The sequence below is a fragment of the Branchiostoma floridae genome, chromosome 15 (genome assembly GCF_000003815.2).
Source record: "Branchiostoma floridae strain S238N-H82 chromosome 15, Bfl_VNyyK, whole genome shotgun sequence".
Lineage (NCBI taxonomy): Eukaryota > Metazoa > Chordata > Leptocardii > Amphioxiformes > Branchiostomatidae > Branchiostoma > Branchiostoma floridae.
In genome coordinates this window covers 9,947,021-9,967,375 of record NC_049993.1, presented here as the reverse complement: position 1 = coordinate 9,967,375, position 20,355 = coordinate 9,947,021, and the positions used below count along the sequence as shown (strand labels likewise).

Sequence of the window (20,355 nt, the reverse complement as noted above, 5' to 3'; positions counted from 1 at the left end):
ATGTACATTTGTATAACTGTGTTGTAGAATGAAGGAAATTCCTTGCTTGGTGTGTGCATATATAAGTTGCATGTCTTTCACATCTAAAAATGTCATCTACGACACTTGTCATGGTCTCCCATATATTCACCAAAGAATAATCAATCAAATAGAAACAACACAGGTACTGTTGTATATTATTGCCTATTTATCATTATATTAGTGCCTGCTAGATTCAGCAGCATCTATTACACCATTGCTTTGGTTTTGCATTGGAGCACCAACATACATGTATTATCAGCAACATCCTCATATAATATAATAGTTCCATTTTCCCTGAGCGGATTTAGAGGGCATGGCCTCTGTCTGTGACCATAGAATTTACAACTGATTACAGAATTTACTGAGAGATCAATATAATAAACCATGTGCCCCTATAACAGTATATCCTGTGCTTAAACTTCAATCTCAGGCCATACCAAATGTTATTGGTTGGTTCTTGGATTTTAAAAAAAAAACATCAGCAAGAGGCAAATTTTTCTACCTCAGCACACAGTTTTCTTCTGTGAGTAGTCACATTCCAGCTTTTCTTCCAGCTAGTGGTGCGTACCTAAAGCCCGGACTTGGAATTGGACCTAAAAATGTTTAGGTCCAAGTCCAAAAAAAAAACCTAAATGTCCGGAGCCAAGTCCGGACTTGCAAAAAGCAATCTGTCACTTATGTTCCCTTTTTTTGTTCTAAACCATCTGAAACCTTCCATAGACAGTGAAATTTGCACTGGAAAAAGACAAAAAACAGTTCGTGTTTACCCTAGCTGTCTATCATTTTCATGTATTTTTCACATTGCATTTCAATTCATGCTAACATGCAATTTTATATGCACCATCCCCCTAAAAACAAGAAATCTTTTAAGAAAAGCTGTGCATTGCCGCGTATTTTATGACTGAACTGCTGAGAGCGACACCTAGCTTCTTCAGTAGGAAATGCAGCAAAAGGGGATATTGGAAATTTACCTCATTATCATAATTTATGTCACATGAATTATTGGCACATTAAAGAGGTTTTGTAAAACTTTTTGACCCACAATGAATATGCATTATTTTTTAATTACAAAATAAGTTCCTTCTGATGCAATTTGTGATATATCTTTATATAAACATGGTGAGTTAAAGCATAGATTTTATTACGCTGGACCACATACAGTAACATGCGTCTAGAAGAGAGTTTTAATACTCGCCTGGAATGTACCATTGTCTAACTAAGCCATGAAACTCGGCCGCGATTAGCCGCGAGTGAGCGAGCGAGCGATTAGCCGCGAGCGAGCGTGGTCCAGTGGATTGGCTTGCCTCCCTAATGTTTGTGTACCCTTAGGGGTCAACTACATATGAGTATGGTCATTGTATCGAATGGTCATTACTAATTTTGAACTGTCACCTTCCAGCAAAAAGAAGGGCCTTTGGAAGGGGCTTTGGAAGGGCTGGGTTAACATTGCTTGAACCATTGATCCATCCAACCATCCAACCAAGAAAATAGTGGCCACAAGGCATTGCCGCTGGCGCGTGGCCACAAGGCATTGCCACTGGCGCGGCAATGCAAAAATGCACATAATATGCAATGATGGGTTCAGGTCCGGACTTTAAGTCCGGACCTGAACCTAAACTGCTGGACCTGAATCCGGACCTGAACCTGAAATTGAGTTTAGGTACGCACCACTACTTCCAGCACTCAAACTTACAAGTGTTGTCATTTTGCTGAGTTTTCAAACAAAATCAAAAATTAAAAAAAAAATCAAATTTGCAATAATAAATAATCATATAGTTTGATATACAATATCACTGATCAATAGCACCTGGTTCAAACAAGATAGCGACACATCTTTTCACCAGCTTATGACTTTGGCATTGCGAAATTAACCTCTTTTAAATATGAATTCTGCTAAATTCAGCAACACTTTAGTTCCTTTGGACTAGCAGATGAAAAAGTATAAATCAATTTACACTGAGAGACTCAGATATGGCTCACATACATTCAAGCATATAATACCTACTACACCAGTCCTCATAGTGCACTAAAGTCCATTTTTGTGAAAAACCACACAATACGTTATCATAATAACCTTTCAAGTGGGAAGATTTCTTCCATCAAGTCCCTAGTCCTGTTTGTGTGGTGCCTCTGAAAATATAATAAATAAATCGTAAAATGAAATAAAATGAAATCAAAATAAATCATAATCTGTAGATGCATAACATCCTCAATCTATAATTTGCTGCCAAAGAAATCTCTTCTAACCATCTATAGCTTTGGTATTGTTACAACACTGTGCCCCCATAGTGGAACAGGCAAGTCTTGGAGGCGCATGATGGTACCACTGTTCACATCGAAACACTGAACTGTAGATACAGGAGTGTTGGTTGCATGGTTATAGCCACCGGTTATGAAGATCTCATGCCCACACAGAGTAGCGCTGCTTAGATCCCATGGAACCAGTAGTTCAGTTACTTCCGTGTACTCGTCATACTCAGTGTTGTAGCACAGAACGCAGTTCAACTGTCCACCGACCAAGAAGATGCAGCTGTTAACAGCGCATGCGTTCACACAATTCTGTGGTGTTGGCAGTGGTGACACAAACGTCCACTCCTCTCGGGCAGGGTCGTAGCACTGGACTAGATTTGTCAGATTGTCAACGGAAATCTTGCCCCCAAACACGTACAGCTTTTCAACACAGTTGGCTATGCCAAAATTACTGACTGCCTGTTTAAGGGGTGCTGCTTCGTTCCAACTGTCTGCTGTTTCATCGTACACCTCAGTAGACTCCATCAGGAACAACTCAAGAGAATCCTGATTGTAAGACATGCCACCAACAACGTACACCTGTCCCTGCAAGACGGCCATTCCATGAAGACCTCTCCTTGCTGGCCCCGGAAGCCCCAGGAGAGTCCACGTGTTGAGAGACGGGCTGTATCTCCACGCTAGTGACCGAAGACCGCCAGTCACGATCACGTCGCTACCAAGAACACACGCTGCAAACCATCTGCTATTCTGCACTAATATGTACAGTGGGGTGGTGTCAACACAGTTGCCAAAGGTGTCCAGTCTGTAGATATTACCCTGAGCTTTTACCTCATCGTCGTCATCTGTACTTGTTCCGCCAAGAAGGAGAATCTCTCCCTGAAATGTCTGACAAGATCTTGCCTTCTTGGACTGACCCTTCATCAGTTCCTTAATGATTCCCGACGCCTCAGCAAACTCCTTGTCAGTCTCTATGATGTTCTTAAGATATTCTGAGTCCAGGTGTGAGAAGCGGACATACTCCAGAAGCTCCTTGAGGTGTTTCTGTCGTTCCTTGAGGTCATGTCTTGCCCAAAGCATGACAGCCTCGATCACTTCTTCCTCCTTCATAGCATTAAGGTCATCATCTGAGATGTACTTCTTCAGGAAGTCCATAGGCAGCTCAAGGAACTCCTCCGTCTTGCGCACTTCTTCAAAATATTTTGCGGCATAACTTCTTGCCATCTCAGCCAAATATGTACACAGCATCTTGTCTGCCAGTACCCAAATCCCCAGGCATGTTTGAGGACTCATGTGGTCGATCAGGAATCTTTCGCAGTGGGATTCAACAGGCCAAATCTGCAGCATGTTGGCTGCTTCGTACAGTGGCTGGATGTTGTCAGTAGTGATGGTGATCCTGGAAGTGTAGGCATAGTCCACCAGCTGTTGTAGTGCCTCTGCACTCACACCTAATATCTCTATCCTGTCCTTCTTACTCTCGCTGTGAACTCCACAGAACATGGCGTGGAAGTAGTCAGCGTAGGCAGACAGGACCAGGCGGTGGCAGGGGATCTCCCTCCCTTCCGCACACAGCGTCACGTCCAACATGAGACCCTCTGACCTCAGGCCCTCTAACCCATTCAGGAACTGGCGTGGATAGTGGGGGTCACCCCAGTATGCAAGTCTTAGACTAGAATCATCCATGATGGCCTGAAAAGGAAAGGACAATAAAATTGCATATCTATCATTCATTTTGTAAAGAATTTTATGTGGTCTAACCATACACAAAGTAAAGTGCTTACCAACAAGCTTTTAAATTAGTATGACGTTTATATGCCCCCCCCCCCCCTTTTTTTAATTGGAACAGCATTTAGATATTTATTGTCCAAAAAATCTAGGACAATGCATCATATTATTTTCATTCAACTGGAATTACATTTGATTTTATAATTCAAAGTGTGTAATTAGCTGATGAGGGGGCAAGAACTATAGGCCAGGCTATATAACCTATACTACAATATACCCACGGTTACATTTTATCCAGGGGTAACGTTTAAAGGCAACCTAAGCAATATCATATTCTGAATAAGGCAGTCTGTATAATATTGACATCTAATGCACTATTTTAGCACACAGATCAAGTCCTTATTTTGGGGGGGTACGGTAATAAGGAATATCCTCGTGCAACTTGTCTCTGGGCCGTTTTTAACCGCTCAGCTACGCCTGAGTATCTGAAAAGAAGTATAATGTGCCCCCCTCCCCCAGTTGTGCAATAGAAAATGCCCGACAAATTGACATCCATGCCTCTCTATAACCATTTATATTAAACATACTGGTGCAAACGCGTTACATACTTCCAACTCGTGCTTACACAAAGTTTGCTAAAGCAAATATCACAAAAGACAGAAAAGACGTGCAGTCAGCGTGTAGCTCACCCTCAAGTCGCAATGCGTTGTGGGACTTGGAGATTTTGACCTGAGTGACCCTCTGACGTAATCAATAGTTAAATTGGTCGATTTACGGTAAATTTTCCCAAGAGATTTTTTACTAATGAGCCGAATGATTAATTACTCTGACGTAAACAACAGTTTACGTGATTCAGGTTAAACAATACTTCAATAGTCGATTTACGGTAACTTTTCCCAAGGGATTTTGAACGACTGGTCCGAGTGATTAAGTCCATAATCACCTAATATGGGCATCAGCCCTCAGGCATTACAGTATAAGAGGAGATGGTTTATATCAAGGAGGTTAAAAAAGGTTTTAACCTCCTTGTTTATATCAAGCGTAGCTTTGGGAAAATGACAGCTCAGACTCAGAGAGACGGTATTCGACCGGTTTCGAATTTATTTGTCTTTCTCAAGAATCGAAGGAGAATGTTGCTTTATATGTCCGCGGTTATCTTCACCTCGAACCGCAATTTTTCTACTGTCTAATTTTTTTGTTCTTTGTTTTCACCACAAATGTAAACCACCGCTAATGCATTTTTTTAATCACCGCGAACATTTCTTCTCTTGCCGTATCTTCAGCAGGTGTTCGGGCCATAGCATTGGATTCCTGAGTGAATTATCTGCGTAAAAACAAACACATCGTACTCATCTCTAAGCAATGAGGCTTCTATTTGTTGTTGTCTTTTGCCAGCTTGAGCTTTAGAGCAATACCTTTAAATGTTTGAATACTTAATGAATACTTAATGATTTTATCCGCGATTTCAGACGAGAAGACAGCATCATTTCCTCTGATCACGACAAAGCCAAAACAGTCGAAAACAAACACCTCCGACGTGCCTTGGCCAAGTGTGGCCACCAAAACAGGACTTTAATGTTAGATGGTTTCCTCTTGTTTCCTCTGGCTACCCAAAAAAAGTTTCCGTCTTTTTTCTGCATATTGATTCATAAAAGAGGAACGAAAGAAGATCAAGTTTTGGCGGTGTTTAAGTTTGCGGCTGAAACAAGAAAATTAGGAGGAAAATTTGTGCGTTTAGTTCGAGGTGAAGACGCAAATGGAAAGCTCGATATAAAAAACGCATATTAATCATGTCAAAACACAACCAAACCTCTGCTTGGAGAGTATAACAGTATAGCCTGAGGACTGATGCGCAGTTGGGTAATTATGTACTCTCCAAGCAGAGGTTAAACTGTTTTTATGCGTTTTTATCGGGCTTTCTATTTTATACCGTTTTCTTGGCCGCGAGACATCTGGAAAACGGTACAAAATGGAAATACCGATAAAAACGCCTGAAAGAAAGTAATAAAAAAAAGCCGCAACCTAACCTCTGCCTGGAGAGTACTAAAAGTAATTATGGACTTAATCATTACATCACTCGGACCATTCATTCAGAATCTCTTGCCTTGGGGAAATTTACCATAAATCGTAAATCGGGGGTCGACTAATTGTTTAACCTTTATAAGACAAACTGTTGATTACGTCAGAGTAATTATGGACTCAATCAGTCAAGCCTATCCCCACAAAATCTCTTGGGAATCGACAGTTGATTACGTCAGAGGTCACTCCAGGTCAAAATCCCATAACACATTGCGAAATAGGGGTGAGCTACAGCGTGGCTACGCTGACCGCGCGTCTTTTCTGTCTTTCGTGAAAATTTGCAAGGTCTTTAGCAAAGTGTAAGCATGATGTTATCAGCTGTAATGTGTTTGCACCAATAACTATGTTGATACTTGAGTAAGAGATGCATGGATGGCAATTTGCCGGGTATTTCGTGATGCACAACTGGGGGAGGGGGGCACTGGAGATTCAGCAGATATGCAGATACTTGTGTAACGTTAGCAGGCCAGAATTTTAGCCCTTTCAAAGTTTCACAGAGGCATGTGCGGCGCAGGTTGGATGTGAAAAGTTTTATCCTTTTGTGAGCAAATATACAAGCTTTTTATGAGTATTTTGGCCACTAAATCATTTTTGTTGTTTTTTTGCCCTGAGTTAGTGAGTATGACTAACGTTAGCCTTGATACCAGACCCCAACCTCAAAAATTTCCAACACGATAGATAATTTTGAGCTGGGGTCTAGTAACCAGGCTAGGGTACAACATTAATAAAATACAATACGGTGTATTGCATATCACCCTTGGTCCAAGCCCTCCCGCGGGTTGGATCGCCCAATGGCTGAGCTTGTAACACGGGTGATAATGAATACACCATGTTGTATTTTATATTTACAAAATGATACATATGCAATTTTTCCAAAAATTTTCCTTAAACTTTTCAGGTCGTCATGGACGACAGTCTTGCAAACTGGGGACCGGGTGACCACCAGTACCCACCCTGGTTCCTGAACCGGTTAGAGGGGCTGAGGTCGGAGGGTCTCATGTTCGACGTGACGCTGTGTGCGGAAGGGAGGGAGATCCCCTGCCACCGCCTGGTCCTGTCTGCCTACGCCGACTACTTCCACGCCATGTTCTGTGGAGTTCACAGCGAGAGTAAGAAGGACAGGATAGAGATATTAGGTGTGAGTGCAGAGGCACTGCAACAGCTGGTGGACTATGCCTACACTTCCAGGATCACCATCACTACTGACAACATCCAGCCACTGTACGAAGCAGCCAACATGCTGCAGATTTGGCCTGTTGAACAACACTGCGAAAGATTCCTGATCGACCACATGAGTCCTCAAACATGCCTGGGAATTTGGGTACTGACAGACAAGATGCTGTGTACATATTTGGCTGAGATGGCAAGAAGTTATGCCGCAAAATATTTTGAAGAAGTGCGAAAGATGGAGGAGTTCCTTGAGCTGCCTGTGAACTTCCTTCAGAAGCTCATCAAATATGATGACCTTTACGCTAAGAAGGAGGAAGAAGTGGTCGAGGCCGTCATGCTTTGGGCAAGACATGACCTCAAGGAACGACAGAAACACCTCAAGGAGCTTCTGGAGTATGTCCGCTTCTCACACCTGGACCCAGAATATCTTAAGAACATTATAGAGACAGACAAGGAGTTTGCTGAGGCGACAGAAATCATTAAGGAGCTATCGGAGGGTCAGTCCACACATGCAAGATCTTGTCAGACTTTTCAGGGAGAAATTCTCCTTCTCGGTGGAATAAGTGAAGATGGAGACAAAGAAGATGAAGATCACAATGACATGTACAGACTTGACGTGTTTGGCAACTGCGTTGACACAACTACACTGCCAGTGTTCTTCGAGAGGAGCAGAGGGTTTGCAGCATGTGTTCTTGGCAGTGATGTGATTGTGACAGGGGGTACTTGGAGCATGAGAATGGCATGGAGGTATAGCTCATCTCTCAATACATGGACTTTCCTGCCACTCCTAAGGGAAAAGAGGTGTCTTCACCAGATGGCCGTCTTGCAGGGACAGGTGTATGTTGTTGGTGGCCTCTCTTATGAGGAGGGTTTTCCTACTGACTTGGTTGTAAGAGAGTCGACTGAGGTGTACGATGCCACAGCAAACAGTTGGAACGAAGCAGTACCCCTTAAACAGGCAGTCAGTGATTTTGGCATAGCCAACTGTGGTGAAAAGCTGTACGTGTTTGGAGGCTCGATTGCCCTTGGTAGAGGGACTGATCTAGTCCAGTGCTATGACCCTACTCAAGAGGAGTGGACATTTGTGTCACCACTGCCAACCCCACAGAAGGGTGTAACAGCATGCACAATCAACATTCTTATCTTCATGGTGGGTGGATGGTTGGACTGTGTTCTGTGCTACGACCCTAAGGAGGATTCGTATACAGAAATGACTGAACCACTGGTTCCATGGGATCTAAGCAGCGCTACTCTGTGTGGGCATGAGATCTACATTACCGGTGGCTATAACCATGCAACCAAGACTACTGAATCTACAGTTCAGTGTTTCAATGCAAGCTGTGGTACCATGATAGTCCTGAAAGACTCAATGCCTATCTCACTACAAGGGCACTGCTCTGTAACAATACCAAAGACATGAATGGCTTAAAGAGAATTCTGTATGTCAGAAAATTATTTCCCATCCAGAAGTCTACATGTATGTATTTTCAGAGACACAGCACATAGAGGACTCTCAATTTATGAAATCTACCCACTTATGAAGGTTGCAGTTTATGGTCATTATTTTTTATGAAATTGTTTTTTTTACATGTATTAACTCTGCAAGAGGACAACAGAAGTTAGAGTGCTGGAAGAAAGACATGTGGAAATCTGTGCTTATGAGTTACTGAAATTTGCCTCATGCTATTTTTTATTTTATTTCGTGAAATTTAAGAACCAACTAATTGAATTTGGTATGGCCTGGGGTTGAAGTGTAAGTACAGAATGTGCTGTTATAGGGGAGCATGGCTCATCATGACTAATTATTTTGAGATCTTAGTAAATTCTGTACTGAGTTGTTAATTTTCTGGTCACAGATGCCATGCCCTCGATATGCTCAGGGAAAAAGTTGAATATTATGTTATATAAGGATGGTAGTCACAATGGTTGGTGCTCAGGCCAAGTCCAATGCAAATGTTGTAATACAAGTAGATGCTGCTGAATCCAGCAGATGCATAAGAATAAATAGCCAATAGTACAACAGTTTCTATCTGAATTATTCTCATTTTACATTATCCTAGCCTTCCCTTTTGTCAAGTTTTGATGAACATATGGCAGATCATGACAAGTGTCATTGATGTTTAATTTTAAGTCAGAAAGACTACGCAGCGCGCAAAATACCACTTGCACATTGCAACCTCTTTTCGCTTGGTGCAGCTTACTTCTAAACTCAGGTTGCACAGTGTGCAACCTAGATTTTGAGCCTCAGTTACTTGATTTTTAGTTTGAAACAAACATGCTTATAAGTAACATGATAGTAAAAGGTTATGTATGTATGCAGGTATTGTACCTTTTTTTTCAGAAATTAGTGAATTGTAGGTGGTGCAACTTGAAAATCAGATGTGCAACCTAGTTTTTGCCCAAGGTTGCACACTGTGCAACTTAGCTCAAAAAGTATTTTGTACACTGCTACTATATGTATAATGTTACATCGGTGAAGCCGTTAGACATCCAGGTCATAAGGTAAGCCAAAAAGCAATTACTCGAGCAACTGGATATGATTTTGTAAACAGACGTTTTAGACAACATCCGATGTCTTTCGTCAGTGACACTACAGAGATCTTGTTGGAGAGACCTAGGGTTTTTATATCCTATTGAGAAACACTACACATAGCATCATCTCCAAGTATTCTGGCTTCTATTTGTTGTTGCAGTAAGTCCTTTACCAGCTTGAGCTTGGCAAAACCTTTAGATATGTAAATACTGTTTTCTCCGAGATTTCGGACGATAATAGATTTATGCTCTCTCAAAATCACAGAACACGCATGACTTTTCGTCTTCCACTTTAACATACTAGAACATAGATTTCGACAATTTTTACATACGATTATTATTTATATCATATAGTCTCGACAGGTGGCTTGTTACAAGTAAGTTAGTAACAAAACTTGACCAGGGCGCGGTCAAATATGTGCAGGAGAGGTTGGCAGCTGTGCAGAGATTGACATGAATTGTTCAAGTGCTACTCGACTGTTTGGGTCAAAAGCCAGCTGGGCTAACCTGTTAAAGCCTCTCCATCGTGAGGCCCCGCCATATAGGTTCCATGGCCCCGTTTCCGAAAAGTTTAAGCTTAAGGAATACCGGAAATTGCAGTAAAAGTTGAACACTCAATTAATGCAGCTACAGATATAGAGGTGTAGACCTCGTTGACACAAAAACAAATGCAAACGATCTGTAATTATAGACCTGCTTCAAAATTACCCATTCGTATCATCTGCAAGTCGCCATAGCATCTGATCGAGTAGGCCACTGCCGATTGAATACAGAGCCTGTGATTGGTCAATGGTAAAGCAAGTAGCTTATGAGGGTAAAGGTTAGACATCCAGGTAATAAGATACGCCAAAAAGCCTATGATTGGTCAATTGTAAAATATATAAGCGGATATATATTTCAAAGTCCTGGAAAGACACTCCAGCATTCTCCCTTCGGCTTTCTTTGCTTGGATAAGACTTTTATACTTCTCACAACTTATTTGCTTAACAATGACAATGACAATGATCTTTATTTGCATGACCTTGCCCATATGGGCTAAATGCAGTAGTTACATAAAACGTTGCTGTAAAGAATCTTTACAGTGTCAGTGGGAGAGACAGAACAACTAATGCTATGCTACACTATAAGTACATCTTAACGAAGACCATCAATATATATTGTCTATTTGTAAAATCAATGAGAAACCTTTAGAATACGTCAGTTGTAAAGGTTAGCATCTTTTAGCGAAGGTGCATAGGACACTAGCTATTCAATGTAATATATAATTAGGACGGTTGTAAACAGGTCATCGCTCCACACATGTAGCGAAGAACGCGACAGATTATAACGACGTATCATACTCTGAAATGTAGCATCAGTTCCTGGTAATTGCTGACATTGGCTAATCGTTTTTGTTATTCGCTGCTGAAAGACTTACAGACCACGCCCATCCGAATGCTTTCACACGCAGGCACCTGTTGCCCCCTATCTGCGTCCGGAGTTGGCATCGCCCTATTGTATTAGCTGTCAAAGGTGTGCACATACAGGTAGCACTACATACTAGTGGTCAACACACCGTGGCCTCCCTCAGTACGAGTACGCCTGGATAGCTGTAGGGTGCTCTGCGAGAACGCACGCCGCTTCACAAAGAACTCGGTACAGCACAGCTTTAACGGAAGATTTACAGCTTAGAGAATCCTCCAACCTTACCTGGAGTGCTACAAGATGGGTTACCGAACGGGTCTGTTCGTGTTGGCGGGCCTGGTCGCACTGACGTCCGCCCACATTCGCCTGACGTTCCCGCCGGCTCGCCGCTTCGCCTTCGACTTCTTGGACAACACTCGAACCCGCGCGCCCTGCGGCGTCGGACCTGGTACGTTCTTTACTGATTCATCATGATCATATCTATTTTATTACCTATCGTTATACATTACATCGCAGTTTACAAAATCCACAGAGAAAGGAGACGGGTATTTTCTTGAGAAACATTTTTGTTTTGCTGTTGACAATCCTTGACCTACCTACAGTTGCGTGTAGCTTCCTTCTCCCTTGTTTATGAGCACGGGTTCAAGGACGTAAATGTAGCCAGTAAACTACCCGGAAAATCTAAAAAAAAAAGTGTCCACAATACACACGGAGCGCGGAGGATCGGTGGTCTTGAGTCGCCTGGCGTGCCGACTTGTAGCGCTGCCTGGTTTCACGTTTCACAACCGTACGGTATTAAGCTACCCCGGACTACGTACACTACAATAGCCCTTGGCGACAACTTAAAAACACGGACCAAAAAAGTCTCCATTTTGGCAGCCACAAAACCCTTTCAAGCTGACAGACATGGTCTACCGCTCCATGTACCTCTGTAGTGGTCCGGGAGCGGTGTGTCTGTGTGGTGGTGGTGGTCCTGTTTTGTGGGTGAAAACCACAGAACCGTATAACAACAGCTTTCGACAACTGGGGTGGGTACAGGCTGAAAATCCGAGACTTTAAAACCTAATCTTTCTACACATTCTATATGTCAGGTTGTCATTGTCAGTATTCAGCTGCTGATGCACCACAACATTATTAGGATACCATAGGAGACGCTAGCTTATTAATGATAGATGCCATTTATATAGATTTGATACAATGGCTACAGCGTATACGTACGACACGTAAAATATCATTCTTTATGCCCGCAGTCTCGGAAGTAATTTGCCCCGAGGAACTGATGATTCTTGATAATAGAGCACCTACTATGTTCTATTTAAAACCTTGTAATCGATGTACGATTCAAGACGAACTCCTGTCCATGTTCCCTGAGTCGTAGAGAAACTACAGTCGCTGTATTGTCAGATCAACGATGTCTCTAATCCTGTGATTCGTCTAGAAACATCGTGTTTAATAGATGTAGAGTGTCTCAGGTTTCAAATTGGACTTTCTTTTGTGTATCGTTGTTTTGTTCCGATCTTTTCCAATACGTTATCCTATTACAGTAGTTATTTTTTTTTAACTTTCACCTCACGTCTAAGACGTTAGATGTAGAGTAACGACAGAATTAGAACACAATATTCTTCATGTTTGAAATTAGTTTTAAAGTCTTATCATCATCATCATCATCATCCTGGCTTGCTGGTTGCACGGATGGCCATGACTCTCTTATAATAAGGATTTAATCACTTTGTTTCATTACTGTGCTTAGTCGTTTCCCCTATACCTCCGACGCCCCCTCAAAAAAGATGAATAAGACCCAGTCACGACTTTCTTCTTAAGTTTCACCCAACCATTGGGGCCAACGTCAGGTAAACAGCAATGATCTCTCTCGGACGTCACTTGAACGGATGGTTGACTTTTGAGGCGCGGTTGGTTCTAAAGGTGTAAGGTGAATATTAAACATAGTCTTCATGTATCAGCGTGCAAAATACCCACTTGCACACTTGCACATTGCAACCACTTTTTGCTTGGCGCAACTTACTTCTAAACTCAGGTTGCACAGGGCGCAACTTTGATTTTGAGCCTCAGAACTCGATTTTGTTGTCAATTTACTTGGAAGAAATAAATGGAACGAGGCAGTTCCGTTTCATAGCAGCCAAACATGTCAATAATTGCAGATTTCTTGGCAGATGGACATTTTTAATAGTGAATTCTAGGCGGTGCAACTTGAAATTCAGTTGTGCAACCTAGTTTTGACCCAGGTTGCACACTGTGCAACCAGGCTCAGAAAAGTATTTTGTACACTGCGTATGAATCTTTGGCTTTCTATTTTACATGTATTATACACATGCGTCATAATTGGCCCAGTTGGTCGCATGTCCACTCACAAAATGACTTTAAAGTTTCTTTCGGGGTAAAATGCCGCTTTCAAAAATGATGACCAGAAGTGGCAAAAAGGCACAATCATCAATACTAATGACATTTCTATCGTTCATAATTATGCCTCTCACGGCTAATAAACTTAAGCTTGTAGAACACAGCGGCAAAGAAGCGTAAATGATACAAAAAAATGGGCGGGGTGCCTCGGACTGTTTACCGCTGTCACATGGAGGTGCAGTGCCTGAGGGCACCCGATTAATGGCAGTTAAGGCCCATTAAAGGTTGTCGAGTACACACTACCTAAGGACCCCTTTAAGAAGGGATGCAGACAAGAGTCTACGATTATGCAAATGACAGCAATCAAAACATTTTATTCATTGAAAATAAGGAGAAATGGCGCAGTGACTTTTACATGATTTGGCCATGACGTCTGCGCGACGCCATTTTGTCTTTAGTTGCCGATCGGGTTCTTAACAGACTTTGTCCATATCTATTCACATATCAGAGCTGGATCTAAGAACACTGACGGTATTGTTTGAATGTCACATTATTCTTAGTCTTTACTTTATAATTAGGCCACAGTCATACATACATATAATTGAAAACCCGTCACAACCTTCTACATTGAATACAGATGCATTTTTCCTACTGGGTGACTCTTCAGGTTTGTTTTCTAAAATACTCTAATCACAAGCTGAGGAACACGTCACTAAGCGGTTAATCAACTGTTAGCACGGGCGGTACCGTACCGGTCCGCGATGTCGGGAGCAAAATTATCAAAGAACCATTAGCCAAAGGCAACAAGGTTCTCAAGCACTTGGTAATGCCAGAGCGCCGAACACTTATAACGCACGGGTAGGCATACTGAATTGGATCTAATCTCCAAGCAGAGGTAGGATCCCGCTCAGTATTTGCTTGTGTATTTTGAGGCCTTTTAAACGTACTTCAAGTGATCTGCGTTTCTTTTAATCTTACTCTAAAATGCAGACCACTAGGAACACGTGTAAAAAGCCTCAGAACCACGCGTTTAACGCGGAGTCGGACAAGAACATTATTTAATGTCCTTGACCTAACCTAACGTCATTTACTAGCCTGGACACCAGACCCAAGACCGATCTCAAAAATATCCCCACACGTTATAGATAGAGATCGGGCTGGGGTCTGGCATCCAGGCTAGTCCTTATAATTAACCGGACCATTTATATTGCCATTGTTGACACAGTAAACAGAAAACAGTAGCCCCGACCCTTGACAGGGGGCGTGCAGGAAGTAGCGGTGAAAATTCGGGGAAGTACCACAATGAACGCGTTTTGTTGGTCGTTTAAAAGATGACAAAACGTACAACGGTACCAGGCTAGACCCAGCACGGAAGTGACTGGCACATATGTCACAGAAAAACGAGTATTGTCGTTACGTTAGCTACAGTAACAGCACTAAAAGGAAATAAGGTTCGTTTCAGAACAGTTTGAGGGAGAACCACGGGAGATGACTGGCATAATTTATATTCTACTATTTTATAGAATTGAATTATACGATTGAGAGAGGTGCCTGCACTCGAAAGTAGCAGTGAAAATTCGGGGAAGTACCACAATAAATTAAACTGTATTGTTGACCGTTCAATATGTCAAAAACGCACAGGCTGGTCCGGGCACGGCAGTGACTGGCACATATGTCACCGAAAAAAAACGGAAATTGTCGCTACGTTAGCTAACAATTCTGGGAGGAATTAAGAGTCGTTTAAGGATCATTAAGAACAATTCGAATACTGATAGGGGAAGAAACACAAGAGATGACTGACAGATTTATACTCTATTATCTTTATTGTACTTCACATCTCCAATGAGTTTACTGACTGATTGAGAGGGGTGCGTGCAGGAAGTAACGGTGAAAATTCGGGGAAGTACTACTATGAAAACGTGTTGTTGGTCTTACGATTACATTAACGGTGCCAGGCTGAGCACACCGCTACGGTGACTAGCAAAACGTCGCAATGCAAGCGGGTCATGTCGTTATGAAGAACTTTATTGCGCAACGATCGTACACGGTACAATGTATGGCAAAAAAAGAAGAAGAAACAAACTTTTCATTGTTGTTAGTTGTCTCTTTCGTAGCCAATGGTACTTGTTTTTTAGCAGACGGGGTTGGCGCCAAGTATTCATCTTACAGTTGGTGTAGGGCTGTCAGAGGAAAGTGTGCATCTCGTTTTTGTACCGTGTGAACAGCTGATGTTATGACATATTGGTGGAAAAACAAATCACCATCTGACTAAAGTTGGCCACATCCCTTCTTCTTTCTGAGTTTCCCAACTTCCTCCCACCACACAGCTCTGAGGCACATAGTCGAACCTCAATAATGCTGACAACCTTAGACAGTTTAAATGCCAAACATCAAGCTTAAGGAACACCACGCTACCATATGCCGTCGACCTCTTAAACGCACATTACACAATTAAGTGTCACATTTTGATAATTACTAATCAGATGGACATCCTCTGTGTCATTAAATAAATACACCACTACTTTCCCATAACATTTATATTATATAACCATTACTCTCAAATACAACCGACTATAAACATACATACCATCCACAAAAAAGCAATAAATATTTCATGGAGGTATGAGGTCCCCGAACTCTAGTTTCTTATGGTGTTAGCTTTAGGTTTTCTGTTAGCCTCTGCCAGGCCCCACGGATCGGTGGTCTAATTGTACAAATTGGACAAATAGAGTCTATTGTAGATCTACGCAAGGGGAGTCGGCCGGCCAGAGGATCAGTTTCCTCACCTTCCTACAATTAGACCACCGATCCGCGGAGCCTGGTAGACGCTAGTTTTCTGTGCCAGTAAAATCACTATCCGTATTGTCCATGACTTTGCAGTTATATAGATGTTATCTTAACATTGACCTCAAAAGTCGTGCGAAATTAAAGACAAAAACATCTTCGTTTTTCTTGAATCAGTTTGAGGGATAAACACGGCCCAGTTTTTATTTTCATACAAGTGATTTTTTTTTCATTGAATCAGTTAATAAAAGAAACAAAAAGCTACGTACTTCATCTGGAATGCCCATGACCGACCGCGCCTCAAATTAACCATCCGTATAGCCGGAGACTTATGACTTTGCACTATTGTTGTTATCTTAACATTGGCCTCAACGGCCGAGTGAAATTCAACAAAGGCGATCGTGACTGAACCTTTCAATTTCACGTCAGAGGGAGGAGCACAGGACGTGACAGACATAACTGTCTTGTACAGGTGGTACCGAAACAATGGAGCCGTGTGATGAGCGTGTATCCGTTATTACTAGTAATCAGGTTAGGGAGCCTTCGACGAAGAAACTCTTCCATTTCTTCGTCGGCATCAGGTTCATGCCTCCTCGTAATCCACAGCTCGCTGACAACTCGGCCGAGCGAAATTCTTGATTTGTAAAGGGGGCTTTAGGGAGCCTTCGACGAAGAAACTCTTCCATTTCTTCGTAGGCATCAGGTTCATGCCTCCTCGTAATTTAGAGCTCGCTGACAACTCGGCCGAGCTAAATTCTTGATTTGTAAACGGGGCTTAAGGAGAATATTTTTGGGAAAATACAGGGAGTACGTTGTACACGTGTTAGAGAGATTTTTAGAATGGATACGCATTTTAACTAATACAGGAGCAAAACAAAAACAAAATACAAAGCGTTTTAGTGTATTAGCATCATAAATAATTCGGCATTATTCACAAAATGTGAAATTCTTTCCATTGCAAGATGTAGCTAAATTCATTTAGAAGATAGGGTCGCAGTTACTTCTTAAGACGATATACTGTTCATACAGCATTCATACTGCAAGCTTTATTGGCACGACAAAAAAGCACGGTGACTTCTGTATGGTCAAATAAATATAAACTGTAAAAAGAGGATACAGAATAAATCTTAATACTCTACGAACTAAACTATATATGAAAATACGAAAACCTCCATGGGGATAAACATGGGTGTCACTATCTTTTTTAATTCCCAAAGCAGTCTTTTATGTATTGGCAAGCGATTGATATGTAGACCGAGACTGATTCACGCGTATGGTATCTAAGGTATTTGGTAATCAATATTTTATGTATAACGATGCAAAAAGTTAGGGCCAGGTTGCGCTGGATCACAGACAGTTTTCACCCTAATATGAGAGAGAGAGAGAGAGAGAGAGAGAGAGAGAGAGAGAGAGAGAGAGAGAGAGAAATGGTTTATTGGATTAAAAACTGTTGCAGCCTAACGGCTGAATTGCAATTTTGTACAATGATCATTTCACATATATATATATATATATATATATATATATACAACATATTAAATACGCTACACTGACATTCCTTTAAAAAACACTACAAGTTTTCATTGAGGAGTCTGACGCAATAGGGGAGAGTGCTGTAATATCGACAAAGTTGCGTGCATTTCTCTTTAAGCCTCACATGTGCCCATAATGAAACGATACGGAGAAAGATCTTCTTATAAATAATTGATTGGCATTTTTCTCTCTTTGTGAAAACGTCGTCTGTAGTTCATTAACCTCCTTCTTGAGCTCAATAGGACCTTGAAGTAGCTGGTACGGCTAACTGACTTATATATCCAACTGAGAAGAGTACTGTGTCACTACTCTATGAAATATACTTGTTCCATGTGTATATGTGTATGTCTGGTGTCCAATTTGAGAATTCCGGAAGGATTTGTCAGAAGTCAGTAAGAGGTGCTGCTTTCAACCAGCAGCGCTAGCCCCAATGAACCTGCACTATACTTTTAAGATTGGCAATGTCGTTATATTGTGGATTCCGTTGTTTTTTTAGTCTTGAATATATGTGACACTTAACGTATGAAAGAATAGAAATATTTTGCCTTTTAGCTGATTCAGTTTGCTTGGACGTCCTGTACATAATAATACTAAATTAAATACTAAAGTAACACTATAAATAAAATGTTTGCATTAACCTGGCAACTTGTCTTGGCATGAGGTAAGGTCAAGTTCCCGAGAACAAGATTGAAATCTTGAATACCCTAAGTGGAATGTCTTCCGACTTATGATTATTGTGTATAAACTACTAATATCCACCTTTCTTCATGTATATATATATAAACTATCCACCATTCACAAATTCAAGGTATCGAAACTGTATCAAGCCACTAGGGGGCCCAAAATCGAATCACTACAAGATCTCATCAAGACCTACTCACAAACTAGATTTCTGGATCAGTGGCGTTGATTTTTGTCGGTTGTGGTGGTGGTGGGAAAAGGTTTTGAAATTGTGAACCGGCGCTCCCCCGAGTAATAACCGCCTCCGCTTCAGAAATCTGCTAAGGAGGCTAGGCTCTTTGTAGAACTCTCAGATTCTTGTATCTTAAGATGATCTAATATGTTTTTGTCCACAGGAATGGGCCCGATGACGACCTTCCTGGCCGGCTCCACGTTCAACGTCACCTGGCACATGGCGTACGCGCACGTGGTGAGCACTGACGTCATTTGGTACTACAGTACCGTTCAATTGCACAGCCTATTTGTTAGCGTAGTTCATATTTCATGCAATTATCCGGGTAGTGCAATAATGCGAAGTTATCCAGCTGGACCGCACCGGCTTGGGATTTTGGGATTGCATGCAGTTAACAGAAGTGTGCGTTATCCGTTGTGTAATTAACTGGCTTTTGTCGTACACTCTTTGGAAAATTTCATTTTTTACGCCAACTTTTGTTTATCATATGGTGCTAGTTTATATGTCTGCCATACGTTCCGTTATCTTTATGTGTGAAGTAATTTTTCTGTTGAGGTCGCCCAACAGCTAAAGCAACAAATGCGTTTCCCGGATGAGCAAATAAATGAAAATGAATCTTTTCTGTTCTCAGGAAACTGGTGATATTTTAAAACTGAAACACTAATTTGATTTAATAAGTAGCTGCGTGTTACTTTGGATATTGTGCAAAGGAGGAAGAACGCATGTTTATTGCGCATGCGTGGATATGTGAAATGAAAGGTATATGTAAAGAGAATAGATAGCCAGAAGTTTTCAATAGCGAACCTTTTCACCTATTGAATGCCCCCTCCCATACATGCTAATGCGTGCATGTCCGGAACATCAACTTGCCAGCCTGTTTGCAAATACACTACCAACATACCCTATGCATGTTTTGGCTTCAGCGCCATGCAATTTAAAGACCATTCTTTGTCTAGGCTAGGTAAAAATAGTCAAGATGAAGGGGGGGGGGGGCGTAGTTCATACATGTTGCCTATTGACAACATGATTTAATAGCACAGTGCCCCTATGACCTCAGCAAGGGTACGGGCCTTCCCCTTCATGATACCTTGATCATTTTGTTTTTTAGTAACTGTAGACCTGTATTGTGCAGCCGACATAACTGCCCTCCGGCGTATCACACGGATTGTGCAAGGCCGAGACCAGTGACCTTTGAGCCATACGATTGCCCGGTGGCATTCACAGACTGTCAATAACAAACCTGGCGATTAAGTAATTATCGTGTCTGTTAACCACATTTTTAAGTTTGATTTACTGCTATCTTGAGTTACAGTCCGTCTTTTAATTTCATTCAAATCGTTTATTTTTTTTCGATAAGACAAACCAACCACTCACTAGGACTGCTGAGGTCACAGCATGAAAACTGTGATGTCTATTAAAGTCACTCGAGTGACTCGACGTTTCTGTCAAAGTCACGTTTCGGACAGTGAAATGTTGTCCCGCGTTTTCGCTTCAATGACTTTCTGAAACCTAGTACCTTTAAGTACTCAACATACTACCAGCTTTGCATTCTGAAAACGTGATGCCTTCTTAAAATGAATATCATGGTT

At 41.7% G+C, this 20,355-nt stretch overlaps 3 protein-coding genes across 6 annotated transcripts in view; 2 read left to right on the top strand and 1 right to left on the bottom strand.

Moving 5' to 3' along the window:
- Positions 1 to 1,705: 1,705 nt before the first annotated feature.
- Positions 1,706 to 4,803, bottom strand: LOC118431403 (kelch-like protein 6). 3 transcript variants are annotated; one of them, XM_035842605.1, is made up of 2 exons: positions 4,683 to 4,803; positions 1,706 to 3,957 (listed from the first exon to the last, which is right to left on the bottom strand). In XM_035842605.1, exon 2 carries the CDS (start codon positions 3,949 to 3,951, stop codon positions 2,272 to 2,274), a length of 1,680 nt encoding a protein of 559 aa, XP_035698498.1. In that variant the 5' UTR covers positions 3,952 to 3,957; positions 4,683 to 4,803; the 3' UTR covers positions 1,706 to 2,271. The 3 variants fall into 3 exon arrangements, with proteins under 3 accessions (XP_035698498.1, XP_035698496.1, XP_035698497.1); XM_035842603.1 differs by lacking the exon at positions 4,683 to 4,803 and adding an exon at positions 4,602 to 4,628; XM_035842604.1 differs by lacking the exon at positions 4,683 to 4,803 and adding an exon at positions 4,619 to 4,628.
- A 1,397-nt stretch (positions 4,804 to 6,200) lies between these two features.
- LOC118431402 (kelch-like protein 24) lies at positions 6,201 to 9,267 on the top strand. 2 transcript variants are annotated; one of them, XM_035842601.1, is made up of 2 exons: positions 6,201 to 6,295; positions 6,971 to 9,267. In XM_035842601.1, exon 2 carries the CDS (start codon positions 6,977 to 6,979, stop codon positions 8,660 to 8,662), a length of 1,686 nt encoding a protein of 561 aa, XP_035698494.1. In that variant the 5' UTR covers positions 6,201 to 6,295; positions 6,971 to 6,976; the 3' UTR covers positions 8,663 to 9,267. The 2 variants fall into 2 exon arrangements, with proteins under 2 accessions (XP_035698494.1, XP_035698493.1); XM_035842600.1 differs by having other exon boundaries at positions 6,253 to 6,371.
- Positions 9,268 to 11,277: 2,010 nt separating this feature from the next.
- The window catches only part of LOC118431385, a 23,735-nt gene continuing 14,657 nt past the window's right edge, over positions 11,278 to 20,355 (top strand). The window contains exons 1-2 of the mRNA XM_035842554.1: positions 11,278 to 11,626; positions 18,930 to 19,003. Of these exons, the coding sequence (XP_035698447.1) occupies positions 11,479 to 11,626; positions 18,930 to 19,003 (222 nt within the window). The 5' untranslated portion in view covers positions 11,278 to 11,478. The remainder of the gene's footprint in view (positions 11,627 to 18,929; positions 19,004 to 20,355) is intronic.